General features: G+C 48.5%; 1 protein-coding gene across 2 annotated transcripts in view; it reads left to right on the top strand.

The window, feature by feature from the left end:
- Positions 1-17,076, top strand: part of LOC141146698 (UTP--glucose-1-phosphate uridylyltransferase-like) — a 90,938-nt gene that overhangs the window by 58,898 nt on the left and 14,964 nt on the right. Inside the window, exon 7 of one of the 2 annotated variants that reach the window (XM_073633177.1) lies at positions 4,718-4,786. The exons of the other annotated variant lie outside the window; for it this stretch is intronic. Within the exon in view, the coding sequence (XP_073489278.1) occupies positions 4,718-4,786 (69 nt within the window). The remainder of the gene's footprint in view (positions 1-4,717; positions 4,787-17,076) is intronic. 2 annotated transcript variants of the gene reach the window in all.

Below are 17,076 nucleotides of genomic sequence, written 5' to 3'. Positions count from 1 at the left end.
CGCCCCCCTCTCTCTCTCTCTCTCTCTCTCGCCCCCCTCTCTCTCTCTCTCTCTCGCCCCCCCTCTCTCTCTCTCTCTCGCCCCCCTCTCTCTCTCTCTCTCTCTCTCTCTCGCCCCCCTCTCCCTCCTTTTTTTTCTGATCAGTTTGATTAATAGGTAAGCTTGCAGTGCCCACCACACATTTTTTTCCTCAATTGAAGATAGGGAAAAAAAAAGACAGAGAGCAGAGTAGGGGAGAGAGAAGGAAGTATGAAAGAAAGGCAAAGTCCAGCTTCACCACAGGCAGCTCCAGAATTGTGGTATTTCCCTGCCTCGGACAGTCACAGTGCTCTCCTCTGCTACTCAATGTGCTCACTCAGGGCGGGGGGATAGACAGAGTGACTCTGAGTCAGTCCCAGAGAGAGTCAGACAGGGGCCAAGGCCTGGCCCGGGGGAGTATATGAGAGTGAGTGATTCAGTCAGTCAGGAGCGGCCCCAGCCAATAATCCCTTCAAAGAGCAGGCTGGAGGTGGTGGACTGCAGCAGCACAGTGAAAGGGGCACAGGAGGAAGGACACTGATGTAGAGAAGTATGGTAATATGAAGGGGGCAGAGGAGGAAACTACCATGTCCACAGTCTCTGACCATCTCCTGTATCGTGTCCGCAGCCTCTGACTATCTCCTGTATCATATCCGCAGCCTCTGACCATCTCCTTTTATCATGTCCGCACTCCGCAGCCTCTAACCATCACCTTTTATCATGTCTACAGCCTCTAACTATCTCCTGTTATCATGTCTACAGCCTCTAACCATCTCCTTTTATAATGTCTAAAGCCTCTAACCATCTCCTTTTATAATGTCTAAAGCCTCTAACCATCTCCTTTTATCATGTCTACAGTCTCTGAGGGGGGAGTCTGGAGAGGAGTCAAGAGTGGGAGCGCCGTCAGGATGGGGGTTATGGGAGAAGTCAGACATGTGGACTATGGAGAGGAGACTATAGGTTAAAACCAGAGCACCTGAGAGGAGGGGGAATCCTGCAGATTCTGAGGGAACTCTGTGCTGCCTGGGGTATAGTAACCCGATCTTCACGCCAATGAAGAAATATGTTTTTTTACTTTTGTTTAACTTAAACACATTGCTAATAGCACTAGCTATATGTTTATAGTTTAAATATTGATATCTGCACTGTTTAGCACTGTAAAACTGTAATTTAGGTACTTTTTTGCAGCGCCAGTAAAAAAATTGGAGCCGTTTGTAAATTTCGTCATTCTGCCAGTAAATTTCACTTCGGGGGGTTGGCAACACTGGCCCCATAGCAAAATGTTGTATGGGGCCCCCCTGCAAACAGCCCCCCTCCCCACAGCTGCCCTAGTGTCAATGCAGCGGGACCTGTGCCACATATAGCGTGACCTGTGCCCAATGCAGAGTGACCTGTGCACAATGCAGCGTGACCTGTGCCCCATACAGCATGACCTGTGCCCAATGCAGTGTGACCTGTGCCCAATGCAGCATGACCTGTGCCCCATACAGCGTGACCTGTGCCCCATACAGCGTGACCTGTGCCCCATACAGCGTGACCTGTGCCCAATGCAGCGTGACCTGTGCCCCATACAGCGTGACCTGTGCCCAATGCAGCGTGACCTTTGCCCCATACAGCGTGACCTGTGCCCCATACAATGTGACCTGTGCCCCATACAGCGTGACCTGTGCCCCATGCAGCGTGACCTGTGCCCCATGCAGCGTGACCTGTGCCCCATGCAGCGTGACCTGTGCCCAATGCAGCATGACCTGTGCCCCATACAATGTGACCTGTGCCCCATACAGCGTGACCTGTGCCCCATGCAGCGTGACCTGTGCCCCATGCAGCGTGACCTGTGCCCAATGCAGCGTGACCTGTGCCCCATACAGCGTGACCTGTGCCCAATGCAGCGTGACCTGTGCCCCATACAGCGTGACCTGTGCCCCATACAGCGTGACCTGTGCCCCATACAACGTGACCTGTGCCCAATGCAGCATGACCTGTGCCCAATGCAGCGTGACCTGTGCCCCATACAGCGTGACCTGTGCCCCATAAAGCGTGACCTGTGCCCAATACAGCATTGCCTGTGCCCCATAAAGCGTGACCTGTGCCCAATACAGCCTGGTCTGCCTGTGCCCCATACAGCCTCACCTGTGCAGAGGAAGAGGCAAGCCACCCGGATCAGCAGAGAGCGGGATTGCCCGCTGTAATAGCTTTCATTTGAATTTCCCGTCTTCCCGGGGCTCATGGTCACATAGCCCCACCTCTTGGCCTGACGCCTTTGATGACGTCACACGTCCAGCATTGGATTGGCGTTCTGTCTATCAAAGGCGCCGGGCCAAGAGGTGGAGCTATGTGACGTGAGTCCCGGGAACACTGGAAGTTCTAATGAAAGCTATTACATCGGGCAATTCAGCTCTCTGCTGATCCGGGTGGCTTGCCTCTTCCTCTGCACAGGTGAGGCTGTATGGGGCACAGGCAGACCAGGCTGTATTGGGCACAGGCAACGCTGTATTGGGCACAGGTCATGCTGTATTGGGCACAGGTCACAGCTTGCCTCTTCCTCTCTTCTCTGTTCCCCTGGCTGGGAGACTGTACCGGTTGTGCTCTCATCCTCACTGGGCCCCACTTGGCTGCGGGCCCCATAGCGCCCGCATGGGTCGCTATGGTGGTAGTTACGCCCCTGATTGCAACGCGCCATTTTAAATAGGTTCTTATGGAAATGAAAAACACTGCAACTAAGCATTTAAAATGTTTGACCATTCTGTGTTTTTTTTGTATTACTTTTTTTATTTTTGCATTTCCACAAGTAAGACAAAAGTTAAGTACAGCAAGACAAAGAAGAATGTAGTTTCAACTTAAAGTGGTTGTAAAGTCATATAAAGATTAATGCCAGCCCCTCTGTTCTATTAAGCCATACTACACTGTGTACATGTTTGTATAAAATTGTGCCCGTAAATACCCTTTTTCAGATCGTTTCTGGCCAGTCACATGACCTCTGGCCGCTCTCCTCCTCTGATCAAAGGGCTACAGCGGGAGGGGCCAAGATCCCCCTCTGATGTCAGCCGGGAGGTCACATGACTGCTGTGCTATCCAGTCAGCCCCTCCCGCTGTAGCCCTTAGATTGGGAGAGGAGAGCAGACAGAGGTCACGTGATCAGCCAGAAATGAACTGAAATAAAGTATTTACAGGCACAATTTTATACAAACATGTACACAGGGTAGCATAGCTTAGTAGAACCGAGGGGCTGGCAGTAATTACGGTATTATTATACACGATTTATATAGCGCTAACAGTTTATGCAGAGCTTTACAATGTAGAGGGGGGACAGCACAATTACAGTACAGTTCAATACAGAAGGGACAGGAGGGCCCTGCTTGTAGAGCTTACATTCTAAAGGTATTTTAACTTTACTGCCAGCTACTAATAGCGTTGGGAGGGGCAGAGGAGGTGGCTCACACACAGGAGCAGACACGCAGGGAGGGAGGAGAGCAGTGGATGATGGAGGCATGTAAGCTGACCATGGTATCATGGATCAGCAGCCATGATTACCGTGGTCAGCACACTAAGGGGGTAACAGGAACAACATGCAGGATCAACCAGGTTTTTTACATCATAGAGAGGGACAGATTAGACAGCACAAGCACTGTGCTGTTTAATCTGCTATAAGGGTACAGGATCTCTTTTTTGGGGGTGGGGGAGTTAAAACCTCTTTAAAGCAGCTGTAAAGGCAAAAGGTTTTCTTTTTTAAATCAATGTGTTTCTCAGCATTAAGGTAAGAACCTTATAATAGCAGCGCTTCCTAGCCCTCCCATAGACGCTTATCTGTATCGATCAAGAGCTGTCCCAGCTTCAGTTCTCCTCTCCTCTCTTCCTGTTGTCACAAGCCATTGATTCCTGCTGCTGTCAGTCAAATCCTATGAGAGGTAATCTGGGGTGGGTCTAAGCCACGCTGTATGTGTCTATGGATGCACACAGCCCAGCTCAGGATCGAGCCTGCACGTCTGCCCCATAGCAAGCCTCTTGCTATGGGGCAGACACTGAAGAGGAGACACAAAGGTCCCCAGCAGGGGAGGATTGGAGCCGCTCTGTACAATACCATTGCACAGAGCAGGTAAATATAACATGTTTAATGTTTTAATAAATTAAAAAAATAACAGCTTTAATAATCACTTTAAAGAATAATTAAACTTTGCAAATACTGTACCTATACTCAAACAATGAAATACTCACAATGTCCCTCGTGGGTGCTGGGCATCATCTCCTCGCTTCATGTGGGTGCTGAATCCTCAGCCAGCTGGCTGTTCATTCCAGTGCCGAGGAGTGTGGAGAGTGTACACTGAGCTGTGCATGTGCAGCTCAGTGTACATTCTAAACATAGGGTCTCTTTAATGGCTCCTTCACACTTGTGGGCAGGGGGGTTGTGGTAAAAATAGGCAGTTGAACTGTGGGTTTACCACCCCCATCTACCCCCTAATCTAACACAGTGGCCATGTTTAGCAGGCTGTATCTCTGCATGTGAATGGGACCACTTCACAGCCATTCTGCAACTGAGTGGTGCTGGCATTTCAGGGTTAAAACAGGTGAAGAGGCAACATATTGTCTGCTGCAAAGTGTTCCACCGCAGATCACTTTTTAAAGGGGTGCCAAGGACTGCTGCTATTGCATTTCATGTTACACCTCTTTTAAGGTAAAATTCATTTTTTTTTCTCTCTTTTAGTGCCCATGTTTCTATGTTTTCTCTAAACACACAGTACCGCTTGTGAAAGAGTTTCTCATCGAAAATAAGGTAAAGGCTGTACGCTTCAAAATGAGATAAGTGCTTTTTAAATATTGGCACATTCCACAGTGAGAAAAAGATTGGGTACACGTTGATATTTTAGGGAGCATTGCAAAGATTGGTAACAAGCCAAAGCTGAATTCTTGGCACACAGTGAAATACATAGTAGCACTTTAGAGTAGAGCTGTTTATTTGCCAAAGAATTTATCATTTTGACCTTGTACTTGGGGTTAATTCGCACATACTGAGGTGACAGGGGGTTTTACTGCATTGTAAAACGCCTGTCACTGCAAGGACGCACAAAAAACAATTGTTTTATTTTCTGTGTATCCCATTTACACTGCAATAAGGCCTGGAGCTGCACTGCACAGAATCGCATGGCACTTGTACAAAAAAAAAAGCTGTGTGCGATGAGCTGAATCGTCCCTCTACTGCAGTCATGAAAGGACAGCTGCCACAGAGGTATAGCTCCTTGACAGCTGTCTGCTCCCGTGTGATCACAGCCTTACATTGCTCTGCAAGTTATATTGGTGACCTGACTTCTCTCCACTGCAGTTATAGGCACCGCCTGTGATTGGACAGTGAGAGAACAGCAGTAGAATGATAAGGTCCTTTCGCTCTCCCCTGGTCAGCATACCTGTATACTGCACACTTTATTGGCTCCAAGTTCTCTCATATTATATCCCAATATGAGTGCACATTCAAATTCAAGGACCTTGCTACTCCACGAGCCCTTTCTCAAGCTAATGATTCTGGCAGAATCGTCCCGCAGGCTTTTTACCTGACTATGATACTTGGGAAGCTAGCGTTTTCACCTGGAATCACAGATCACCAGATTTTGTTTGTGGTACGGGCCTGAAAACCGCCCCCTCTATTCAGAAAATGGTTGATCCTCCCTTAGAATTGCGGCGAGAGACTCCAACAACTACGCCCCTACCTCATTTAATCTGTGAAGAGTGGCATGCACTTCAACTCCGAAATGGATTTTGAACGCATATGTGCGGTCTCATGGCCCGCCGTCAGCTCATGCAGTCTCCGCCACATACAAGCTCTTAGTCCTTCCAGAGAAGGATTTCACACGATTGTTTTTACTTAAATGGAAATCAGACTTGGGGTACCCATCTATAGCTAACAGGTATCAAGATCCTGGTGCCGTGGTACAGAGTCCCGCCAGTTCTACATAAACTATTCCCCCGAACCACTGGCAACTGTTGGAGATGGAAGAAAGCACTGGGTACTCTCCTACACGTTTTCTGAACATGTGATAAACATTTTTGGTCCAGTGTTAACAAGCAATTTACTGATTTTGATCAAGGTACAGACCAAATACCTGTGACACGTGTCTCACCTGCCCAGGATGCACTTCAAAAAGACTATATTGGCTCATTTAGTAAATGCCGCTAGGACTTTCATCCTGGCCCTCTAGAAGCAGGAGACTCCCCCTTCCTGTGGCTCTCCAAAATCACTGAAATACACCGTATGGAAAGCCTCATGGTTGGCACTCAAGGGCACAGAAGAGAAATTTAGAAATACCTAGTTCCACTTGACTTTGTTCATGTGTTTTCGGGACTGTGATTCCTTATTGGCAGAGGAGGTGTGAAAAAATTCTATTTTCTGGGCCTTCCATTCCGTTACACTTGTGATACAGGCACGATAGGTCAGGGTTTCATCCCTGTCTCCCACTACCCCCCCCCCCCCCCCTTCCGTCCTTACCATTCCTGTCCCACCCCAACTTACTACTCTGCCCTTCCACTACCCCCCCCCCCCCCATCCCCCCTTTTTATTCTCTTTCCTTTGCATTTCCACTCAATCTCTTCCCTGTGCCTGAATCCATGAAGGAGATTTACTAAAGTCAAATAGACTGTGCACTTTGCACTTGCTCCAGAGCTTAGGAAATGAGCAGAAGCTCTGCCGACTTCCATTATCCAATCGTGTGCAAGCAAAAATGCTGTTTTTTTTTAAATTTTCCTTGCATATGATTGGGCATTTTTTACAAAGTGAAGCTTTACCTCATTTACTAAGCTCGGGAGCAACTGCACTTGCAGAGTGCACAGATTGCACTCCTATGTATGTGTTTACACCTTTGGATGTCTGGAGTTGGACCTACGTCAGCCCCCCCTACAGGTAGAACATTCTATACTGCCAGGCAGTTTACTGCTTCCATAACAGGCTTTTCAAGCTAGGTAATTGATACGGCTTTTGAAATTGTCATTCATATCCATTGTCTGTTGTTTTTGTTCCTTTCTATTGTGTCCAATCTCTCTGTCATGTTAAGTTATCTGTTAAATAAAGAGTTTAAAAAAAAACAAGGAGCTTGGCTAGTCACAATAAAAGGCTGATGTCACAGGAGCCATAGATGGAACCTTGACCACACTTATCTTGACTCATGTGTGACAGGTTCTCCATTCAGAGAATAATAGAACAGGAGATCATATTGCTAACACATGCAGGTGTCCAATACACAAATCCATATTTCATAGGGGTAAACCCAGGCAACTGCTTATGATTTTAAAAGCCACCTATAGAAAGTATATTGTACAACAATGACATTCTGTTGACTTGCAAAAAAGTACAGTAGTACCTTGGATTATGAGCATAATCCGTTCCAGAAGCATGCTTGTAATCCAAAGCACTCGTATATCAAAGCGAGTTTCCCATAGGAATCAATGGAATCTCGGATAATTGGTTCCACAGTCACTGCTGGTGTATGCAGTACCACATTTGGCCAGAGGTACGAGGACGCTCGGAGACACTGCGCCCCCTGTCTTGCGAGACAACGCTTGCAAACTGAGTCAGGATTAAAAAAAAAAAAATAGATCATATTGCGAAACGCTCATATACCACGTCACTCGCAATCCAAAGTATATTCAAATGAAGAATTCAGAATAACATATCAGCATGAACACAAAATGTATTTCTAGGACAAATTAGCTATCACATTTGTTAGGGCTGCAAGCACATGACAGATCAAGGTGGAACTTTACCTATAACACCTTGATAAAAAATTATGTTCTTTAGCAAGGAACATAGGGGGTTATTTACGAAAGGCAAATCCACTTAGCACTACAAGTGCAAACTACAAGTGCAAAGTGCACTTAAAATTGCACTGAAAGTGCACTTGGAAGTGCAGTCGCTGTAAATCTGAGGGGTAGATCTGAAATGAGGGGAAGCTCTGCTGATTTTATCATCCAAACATGTGCAAGCTAAAATGCTGTTTTTTGTTTTCCTTGCATGTCCCTCTCGAATCTACAGCGACTGCACTTCCAAGTGCACTTTGAGTGCAATTTCAAGTGCACCTCACACTTGTAGTTTTCACTTGTAGTGCAAAGTGGATTAGCCTTTCGAAAATAACCCCCATACATTCCACATTAATAATTATGCTACCAAAATTAGTGTGTGCTGTAAATTGCCTCCAGCATTGCTCCTGTTTCTTCTTGCTGGAAGCTGCCATTTTGCTGAAGCCCAGAGCCCGTGAACAGCAGTAAATCATAAAGCGGAACTAAACCCATCGATTTAATGGTTTCAGAAATCAGTTACATTCCTGGAATGCCGGGATTGCTAACTGTCACAATTGCTTGTGTCTTCAACCAAACTGTCAAACCATCAAATGGCTGGCGTCATAACTGAGCACATGTGCAGCACCATGGCAGTTCCAGATCAAACAGGAGTAGCTTCCTTGGCTGTAAAGGATAGGAGGGTTTAATTCCACTTTCAGGGCTCGTTCACATCATATGTGCAAGAAAACTGACTGAACTGATGGGAAAACTGACATCAGTTTCAAATCAGTTTTCATGCGCATAAGTTATGAGCCCTATTCGCACCAATGTTGATGTCAAGTCTGTTTTTTTTCCCCTGCAGAAAAAATCTGCACGTGTTACCAGTGTAGTGGTGTGAACAGGGCACATGGAGAACAATTGTTTTTTTTTTTATGCACTTGCAGAACGTGCAGAAAACCTGAATTCTCTGCACCTTGGTATGAATAAGGTCTAAGGCTGACAGCAGATTGGCCTCAAATTTAGCAATGTCTAAAAAAAGAGCACTGAGCATGTGCAGAGTAAGAAGAAAGATGAGACAGTGTATTACTGGAGTTTTAACCACTTCCAGCCCAAGGACAACATTTGACGTCTTTGACTTTCGGTGGTGATATCTGAATGATTTTTAATGTTTTACCTGAAAAATGGGCCAGCCTGAAGTGATCTAGCAGGACATAATTTTGTAACTCAAGTTCCACTTTAAGAAAAGGTCACTGCAATTACCTGGACTAGAAAACGGAAAATTGTATACTCACCTTTCCATAATTTTCCTTTCCTGTCGCATCTTCATGGCAGCATACACTTTGGGTTGTGACTCCACCCTCACAACCTGATAGGACCACATAGCTATAAATTGATGAGAAGGCACCCGCCCCAGTATTCTCTGTATATATATCACCTTAGAAGGGTGGGCGATTGTATGCTGCCATGAAGATGCGACAGGAAAGGTGAGTATACAATTTTTCGTTTTCCTGTTGCATCATGGCAGCATACACTTTGGTAACTCGCCAGACAGGGTGGGAATGCAAAGTAGGTTTATTGACAAGGAATAGAAGAGTTGGCCTGTATAACGGCCTTCCCGAAATCTACTGCTGATAGGTGTGCAGCATCCACTTTATAATGGGATATAAAGGTGTTTCTGGAAGACCAGGTGGCCGCTCTACAAATGGTTTCCGCTGAGACTCTACAGTAGGCTGCCCACAAAGTAGCCACTGCCCTGGTAGAGTGCGCCCTTAAGCCCCCCGGAATCTGTAAGGTGCTCAGGGAGTAGGCCTTCTTGATAGTCTTTACCAACCATGAGGCGATGGTACGGGCTGATGCCGCTTGGCCTTTTTTAAACCCGTGTGGGATGATTAGGAGGTTTTCCGATTTTCTGAACGGCTTGGTTGCTGACAGATATTGCAAAATATTGCCCTTGACATCCAGTGGATGAGGAGCGCCCTGATCCGTGACAAGGGCTGGAAGATTGATCTCCTGGTTAAAGTGGAATGAAGAGGAGACTTTCGTAATAAAACGATCCAAAGGCTTCAAGAGTAGCCTGTCCGGGTAGATGATCAGGTACGGCTCTTTGGCTAGCAGAGCTTGCATCTCTGAGACTCTCTTTGCTGATGTTATAGCAATTAGGAATGAGACCTTTAGCATCAGATCCCAAAGGGAGATGTTTTCGGGTGGGAAAAAAGGCTCTTTGGATAAGACTTCCAAGACAGTTGAGAGATCCCAGGCCGGAAATGAAGGCTTCCTAGGGGGCCTTAATTTTAGACAGGCCCTTTGGAATTGAACAACAAGTGGATTAAGGGCCCACTTGACTCCTGTCAAGGCAGAGATGGCTGATACTTGCGCCTTCAGGGTGCTGGACCCAAGACCTTTCTCCAGGCCTGATTGGAGGAACTCGAGAACTTGCGACACTGATGGAGAAGAAGAGTCCCAACATTGCTCATGGGCAAAGGAAACAAACTTTTCCCAGATCTTTCTGTAGGTGTTATTCGTGGTAGACTTCCTAGCCTGGAGTAGAGTATCCACTACTTTCTGAGAGCAGCCTTGGTCTAGGAATCTAGACCTCTCAGCCTCCAGGCCGTTAGATGTAACTTCTCCGGGTTCGGGTGAAGCAGCTGGCCCTGAGCCAGTAAGTCTGCTGATACTGGAAGGGGGAGTGGGTCTGCTGTGTTCAACTGTAGGAGGGTAGTGAACCAAGGCCTCGGCGGCCAAAAGGGAATCACAGTCACCACTAGAGCTGCAGAATGCCTGAGCCTCAGAAGGAACTTGGCTATGAGGGGAGTTGGTCGAAAAATGTAGCCTAGGCGGAAGTTCCAGGGGTGTTGGGAGACAATCCGTTCCCTCCACTGAAGGAAAGGGAATCCTGGACAAAAATCTCTGGCACTTCGTGTTTGCTGGTGTTGCTGCGAGGTCTATGTCCGGAGGACCCCAGGTCTGGGATATGAGGGTGAATGCTTGGGGGCTCAGAGACCACTCGTTGTTGGAAATAAAGGTTCTGCTGAGTGAATCCGCCAGGAGATTCTGAACGCCTGGAATGTAAGCCGCCCTCAGATCCAGAAGGTTCAGTTGAGCCCATTGCATCACCGGGCGGACCTCCTGCATCATAGAGATGCTCCTGGTGCCCCCCTGCCTGTTGATGTAGGCTACTGCCACTTTGTTGTCCATCTTTAGGAGAACTTGTTTCCCTCTCAGAAAGGTGCTGAAGGCCAAAAGGGCCTGAAAGGCTGCCTTCATCTCCAGTATGTTTGAGACAGAGTCCTGGGTTCTGAAATGCCAGTGGCCCTGAGCCACGTAATGTAGATGGTGCGCCCCCCAACCTTCCAGGCTGGCATCCGAAGTCACTACTTCCTGATGGGGGGGACTATCTGTTTGCATCACCTGAGGTTGCAAGGACGCGTCCACCACTGCAGTGATAGACTGGCCTCCGAGATGTAAATCGGTTGGGACATGGACAAACCGTCCCACTGGCGCAGGAAAGAGGTTTGAAGGAGTCTCGAATTCCATTGTGCCCACCGGACCATTGGGAGCCTAGAAGACTGAAGCATGCTCTGGCTGGTAAGGATGGTGCCAAGATTGATTTTCTTACTCTCTGAATTAATGGAGGTATTTTCTCTAGTGGTAGCTCCACTGTATTTGCTCAGGTATCCAGTTCGGCCCCTAGAAAGACCATCCTTTGGGTGGGCTGGATGTTGCTCTTTCCCCAATTTATTATCCATCCCAAACTCTTTAGTGTGGAAACTAGGATTTCCCGGTGTTGCACGAGGGATTCCTGGCTGTTTGAGAGGAGGAGGATGTCGTCCAGGTAGTGGTGGACCCTTAGACCTTTTTCTCTCAAGGAGGCTATCCCTGGTAATACGACCTTCGTGAATGTTCTGGGGGCTGTCGAGATTCCGAAGGGAAGACTCTGAAATTGAAAGTGCCCGTGATCCACTGAGAATCGCAGGAATCTTTGGAATGCAGCATGAATCGGGATATGCAGTTAGGCATCCTGGAGATCTATGGAAAGCATCCAGTCTCCCAGATTTATGGCCTGGAGGATAGACTGTAAGCTTTCCATTTTGAATGACTCCACCCGGATGGACCTGTTGAGATTCTTTAGATCTAGAACCGGGCGCAGATCCCCCGATTTCTTTTTGATGAGGAACAGCGGGGAATAAAATCCCTTGCCCCTCTGTGCTGGTGGAACTTCTACTATAGCCCGTTTTCGGAGAAGGTCCTGAACATAATTCATCAGTGACATCCTTTTTTCCTGAGATGGAGGAAGATGGGTTAGACAAAATTGATCCTTTGGGGGTCGACTTTTGAAGGACCACCTGTGGACAAATCTGAAGGTGGCCAGAGTCCAGGGATCCTTTATAATTTCCGCCCAGACCCGCCTGAATCTGGAGAGTCTGGCTCCCACTACTGCTGGCTGGACAGGAGCACCTTCAAAAAGGACTTCTGGTCACTGAAAGTGGGAGTCTTGGGCTTTTGAAATTTCATGAAGGATGACTGAGGATTTTTCCAGCTCCTTCGGTACTCCTTCCCAGGCCTGTACGCTTTTGCATCCCTATACCTCTGTGGAAGGTTTCGTTTAAAGGGAGGAGGTCTCTGTTGTTTTGGCCTTCTATCCGAAGGGATAAGTCAGGACTTGCCGCCAGTCACCTTTGAAATGGCTGAGTCCAACTTCGCCCCAAAAAGGTTCTCCCCATCAAACGGGATGCAACACCAATTGGACTTGGAGGCGGGGTCCGCTGTCCAGGGCTTCAGCCATAGTGCTCTTCTGGCCATTACCGAGGCCAACATAGACTTAGATGCAGACCTGATTGTATCGACAGAGGCCTCTGCCACAAAGTCCCCCCACTAGGCTTAGTTCTTGCAAAGCTTTTACTATTTTCTCCTGGTCTGCACCCTCCAATGCGAGCTTCTCAGCGTTTGCGGACCAGCTGGAAATGGCTCTACCCACTGCTGCGAGCGCTATCGCTGGCCTGCAGGCGCCTCCTGCCAACAGGTAGGCCCTCTTAAGGTCCGTGTCGATTTTCCTATCGAGCACGTCCCTGAATGTTACCGCGTCCTCTATAGGGAGTGTAACATGCCTGGCTAGGCGCATCAAAGATGTGTCCACCACAGGAGGAGAAACCAGGGGGGTTACTTTAGGCTCCTTGAGCGGATACAGTTTGAGAAGTCTATTATTTAGACTGGATTTTTTTTTGGGTCTTTGCCATTCCTCCTTGATTAGGTCGCCCAGCTCCGCAAATACATGGGAAAGCTTCTGGATCCTTCTTAAGGTAAGGGAAATACTTCCTTTTTTTCTGTCGCTGGCCTGCAGGCGCCTCCTGCCGACAGGTAGGCCCTCTTAAGGTCCGTGTCGATTTTCCTATCGAGCACGTCCCTGAATGTTACCGCGTCCTCTATAGGGAGTGTAACATGCCTGGCTAGGCGCATCAAAGATGCGTCCACCACAGGAGGAGAAACCAGGGGGGTTACTTTAGGCTCCTTGAGCGGATACAGTTTGAGAAGTCTATTATTTAGACTGGATTTTTTTTCGGGTCTTTGCCATTCCTCCTTGATTAGGTCGCCCAGCTCCGCAAATAAATGGGAAAGCTTCTGGATCCTTCTTAAGGTAAGGGAAATACTTCCTTTGTTTCTGTTGGACCTCCTGGGGTTCCTCCCAGTTTATTGCCTCCTTAACCGACTTGACAAAAGGCTCTATTAGAGAAAAGTCAAAGCCAGCCGATACCTCCAGTCCCTCATTATCAGACAGAGAGTCTTGCTCTCTTGATGTACTGGCCGGATTGGGGGAGGCACTGTGCATAGAAAACTCTGTTTCCGGAATCAAGGCCTGCGGAGCTGAAATTCCAGCGGATTCTCCGGTATCCGAGACTCTTTCTTTGGTGGCCTCCTCAAGGCACTTTTGACAGGCCAGTTTATCCGGGAAGACAACCGCACCGCATAGTGGCGCGCTGGAGACCGGGGTCTGCGCGAAGGGGATCTTCTATGGTGGGAGCGACTGTGTCTTGAGTACGATCTAGACCGACTCCTTCTGCGACTCCCTCTGTGGCCTGAGCGGCTTCTCCTGCGGTATGAGCGGCTCCATCTGTGTCTGGAGCGACTTCTTCTGTGCGAGGTCTCTATGTCTTGAAGCAGACGTTCCTGAGAACCTGATAGGGCTGACCAATTTAGGTAGCATTAGTAGTGCTCTCTTTTTCAATCTTCACTACTTACCGTGTCTTCCCCCCCCTTACCTATTAGGCTGGCGGTGACCTGCTGGGGCAGCGGTCTCCATAGTGAAGGAGTGGTGAAGCCTGCAGATACAGCAAGATTTAAGACATGCAGAAAGAAATTAAGGCAGAAGATAGGTAGACAGATAGCATAGGTACTTACCTTTGCAGAGCGTTTTAAATGGCTATAAATCAGTCTCAAGTCAGCAACACAGCAGGGCTTTTTAAAACTGCCGCCATGAACGCCGAGCACTCGCGCATGCGCAGTAGCGCCGCGCGGCACCCGGCGCCATCTTGAAACCTGGCATAGGCAGAGAATGCCCTGTTACTGTGCACTGCGCATGCGCGAGGGCGCCGAGAATGCTCAGCGCACACAGGGAAGCCTACAGGGGAACAACAAAGCCCAGGAACACCAAGTAGGTGGGAGAAAGTGGGGGGAGACCGCTGCACACAACTAACCTATTTAAGGCTTATATCTATGAGGCCAGAGTGAATCTTCTGAGGCCATTCCACCGGCAAGCCTGTTTAAGGCTTATATATGGGTTGCTGACACGTCAAGCCTGTTTAAGGCTTATATTATGGCCAGCAGAGACAACGAAAAAAAAGAGCCCCTGAGATCACCAGAGTGGGGCTCCTTCCATCTAGCTCGTTTAGAGGCTGTACAGGAAAGGACTTCCACCCAGGAGAGGCTAGAACCTGGCTGGGGCAAAGCGGTAAGGGGGTGCTGATCAGTGCGGTCCTGACAGGTGAGGAAAAATAAGAGAATACTGGGGCGGGTGCCTTCTCATCAATTTATAGCTATGTGGTCCTATCAGGTTGTGGGGACGGAGTCACAACCCAAAGTGTATGCTGCCATGATGCGACAGGAAATAAGGTGTTAGTAAAAGCTTTGCTATTTGTTGGCAATTCGGGGCAACACAGGGAAAAAAAAAACTCAAGCAGCATCTAATTAGCTACATCACCAAGATTTTACCCTAAAGTGTTCTCATAGCCATATTGACTATCTTAAATCCAGTGACCTCTTGTTATAAGTGCAACTAGGTTCAGAACATAAGAGTAGCACGCTGAAGATATATGTGCAATTTGACAATGAATGAAGTATGTGTACTTTTCTGCTGCCAATGGAACATGGCCAATATGATTGCTTCCCAAGGTGACAAGTAGTCTGCTAAAGCTGTCTTTACATCCTGCTTTCCTGTCGCATCATGGCAGCATACACTTTGGGTTGTGACTCCGCCCCTCACAACCTGATAGGACCACATAGCTATAAGTTGTAAAGATGGCCCCCGCCCCAGTATTCTCTTATTTTTCCTCACCTGAAGGACTGAAGATGTCAGAAGCACCCCCTTACCGAATTCGCCCCAGCCAGGTTCTAGCCTCTCCTGGGTGGAAGTCCTTGCCTGTACAGCCTCTAAATGAGCTAGATGGAAGGAACCCCACTCTGGTGATCTCAGGGGTATGTGCGGCTCCAGTATAAGCCTTAAATAGGCTTAGTTGTGTGCAGCGGTCTCCATCTGCCTTTTCCATTCTGTGGTGTGGCTTTCTGGGCATTGTGGTTCTTCCCTGTCTCTCCCCTGTGCGGACGGGTGTCTCGGCGCTTCCGCGCATGCGCAGTGCGCGCTCTTAGGGCGTCCTGGCACGTTTGCCAGGTTCCAAGATGGCGCCGAGCACGGCTCGGCGCTACTGCGCATGTGCGGGCGGGACGTGACCCCGGCGGCCATGGCGGTTCTTTTAAAAGGCTCAGACTGTCATTTTCTGATGCCTCCAGTTTCCTGAGGATATTTGACGGTGCTATCAGCTCTGCTTCACCTCTGACGCTCCCCCCTTGGGGTAAGTGTTTCTCTCTTTCCCCTGGTACCTCTGATTGTTTGCTTGCATGTTTATACCTGCCTGTATCCCTCCAGGTGTATCACAGTTTTCCTTTCCATGGAGACCGCTGCCCCAGCAGATCACCATCAGCCCAATAGGTAAGGGGGGGGCATGTTCATGGTAAGTAGTGAAGATTGAAAAAGAGAGCAGGATCGTACTAATGCTGCCTAATTGGTCAGCCCCACCAGGTCATCAAGGTCGTCTAAATCAAGGCGAAGAGAGACCTCACGCAGGAGAAGCTGCTCCAGTCATAGGCGAAGCCGCTCACACGGCAGAAGTCGCTCAGCCCACAGGGGAAGCCATAGGAGGAGCCGTTCCTACTCTAGGCATAGACATTCCCATTACAGAAGATCCCCTGCTCGTAGGCGTCAGTCTCCTGCACATCCTTCCCGTCCAGCGGGGAATGCTTGCTGGGTATGCGGGGCCACAGCCCTACCAGACAGATTGGCCTGCCGCAGATGTATGGATAAAGCCACCAGGGAAAAAGAGCTGGTCACTATAGAACCTACCGGAGTCCCTGCTACACATGTCTCAACTCCAGATGTGGAGGCTACAGCCCTGAGCGCCTCACCATCCCATCCCAGTACGTCAAGGGAACAAGAATTCCCGTCATACGAGGAAGAACTGGAGGCGGCAGCAGGGTTTGATTTTTCGCTCATAGGGCCCTTTGCGAAATCGGTCAAGGAAGCGATAAACTGGGAGGAACCTGAGGAGGTACAGCAGAAACAGAGGAAGTATTTCCCGAATCTCAAGAAGGTGCCTGAAGCCTTTCCATTTATAGAGGAACTGGATGAGCTTATTAAGGAAGAATGGCAGAATCCAGAGAAGAAAGTTAGTCTAACAGACTTACTAAATTATATCCTCTAAAAGAGCCCAGGGTATCTCCCCTGGTTTCCCCTCCAGTGGTGGACGCCTCTTTGATGCGCCTAGCCAGACATGTGACGCTCCCCATTGAGGATGCAGTGACGTTCAGGGATGTACTGGACAGAAAGGTGGATACGGACCTTAAGAGGGCTTACGTTTTTGCAGGAGGCGCCTGCAGACCAGCAGTGGCACTGGCCGCTGTCGGCAAAGCTATTTCCGGTTGGTCATCGAACACCGCAAAACTCGTTGCCGAAGGCGCAGATCAAGATCCCTACAGGAACTCAGTCTCGCAGGAGACTTTGTGGCGGAAGCCTCTGTGGATACCATTAGGTCCGCTTCA

The sequence above is a fragment of the Aquarana catesbeiana genome, linkage group LG06 (assembly GCF_042186555.1).
Source record: "Aquarana catesbeiana isolate 2022-GZ linkage group LG06, ASM4218655v1, whole genome shotgun sequence".
Taxonomy (NCBI): domain Eukaryota; kingdom Metazoa; phylum Chordata; class Amphibia; order Anura; family Ranidae; genus Aquarana; species Aquarana catesbeiana.
This window is presented reverse-complemented; position numbering and strand designations above follow the sequence as displayed.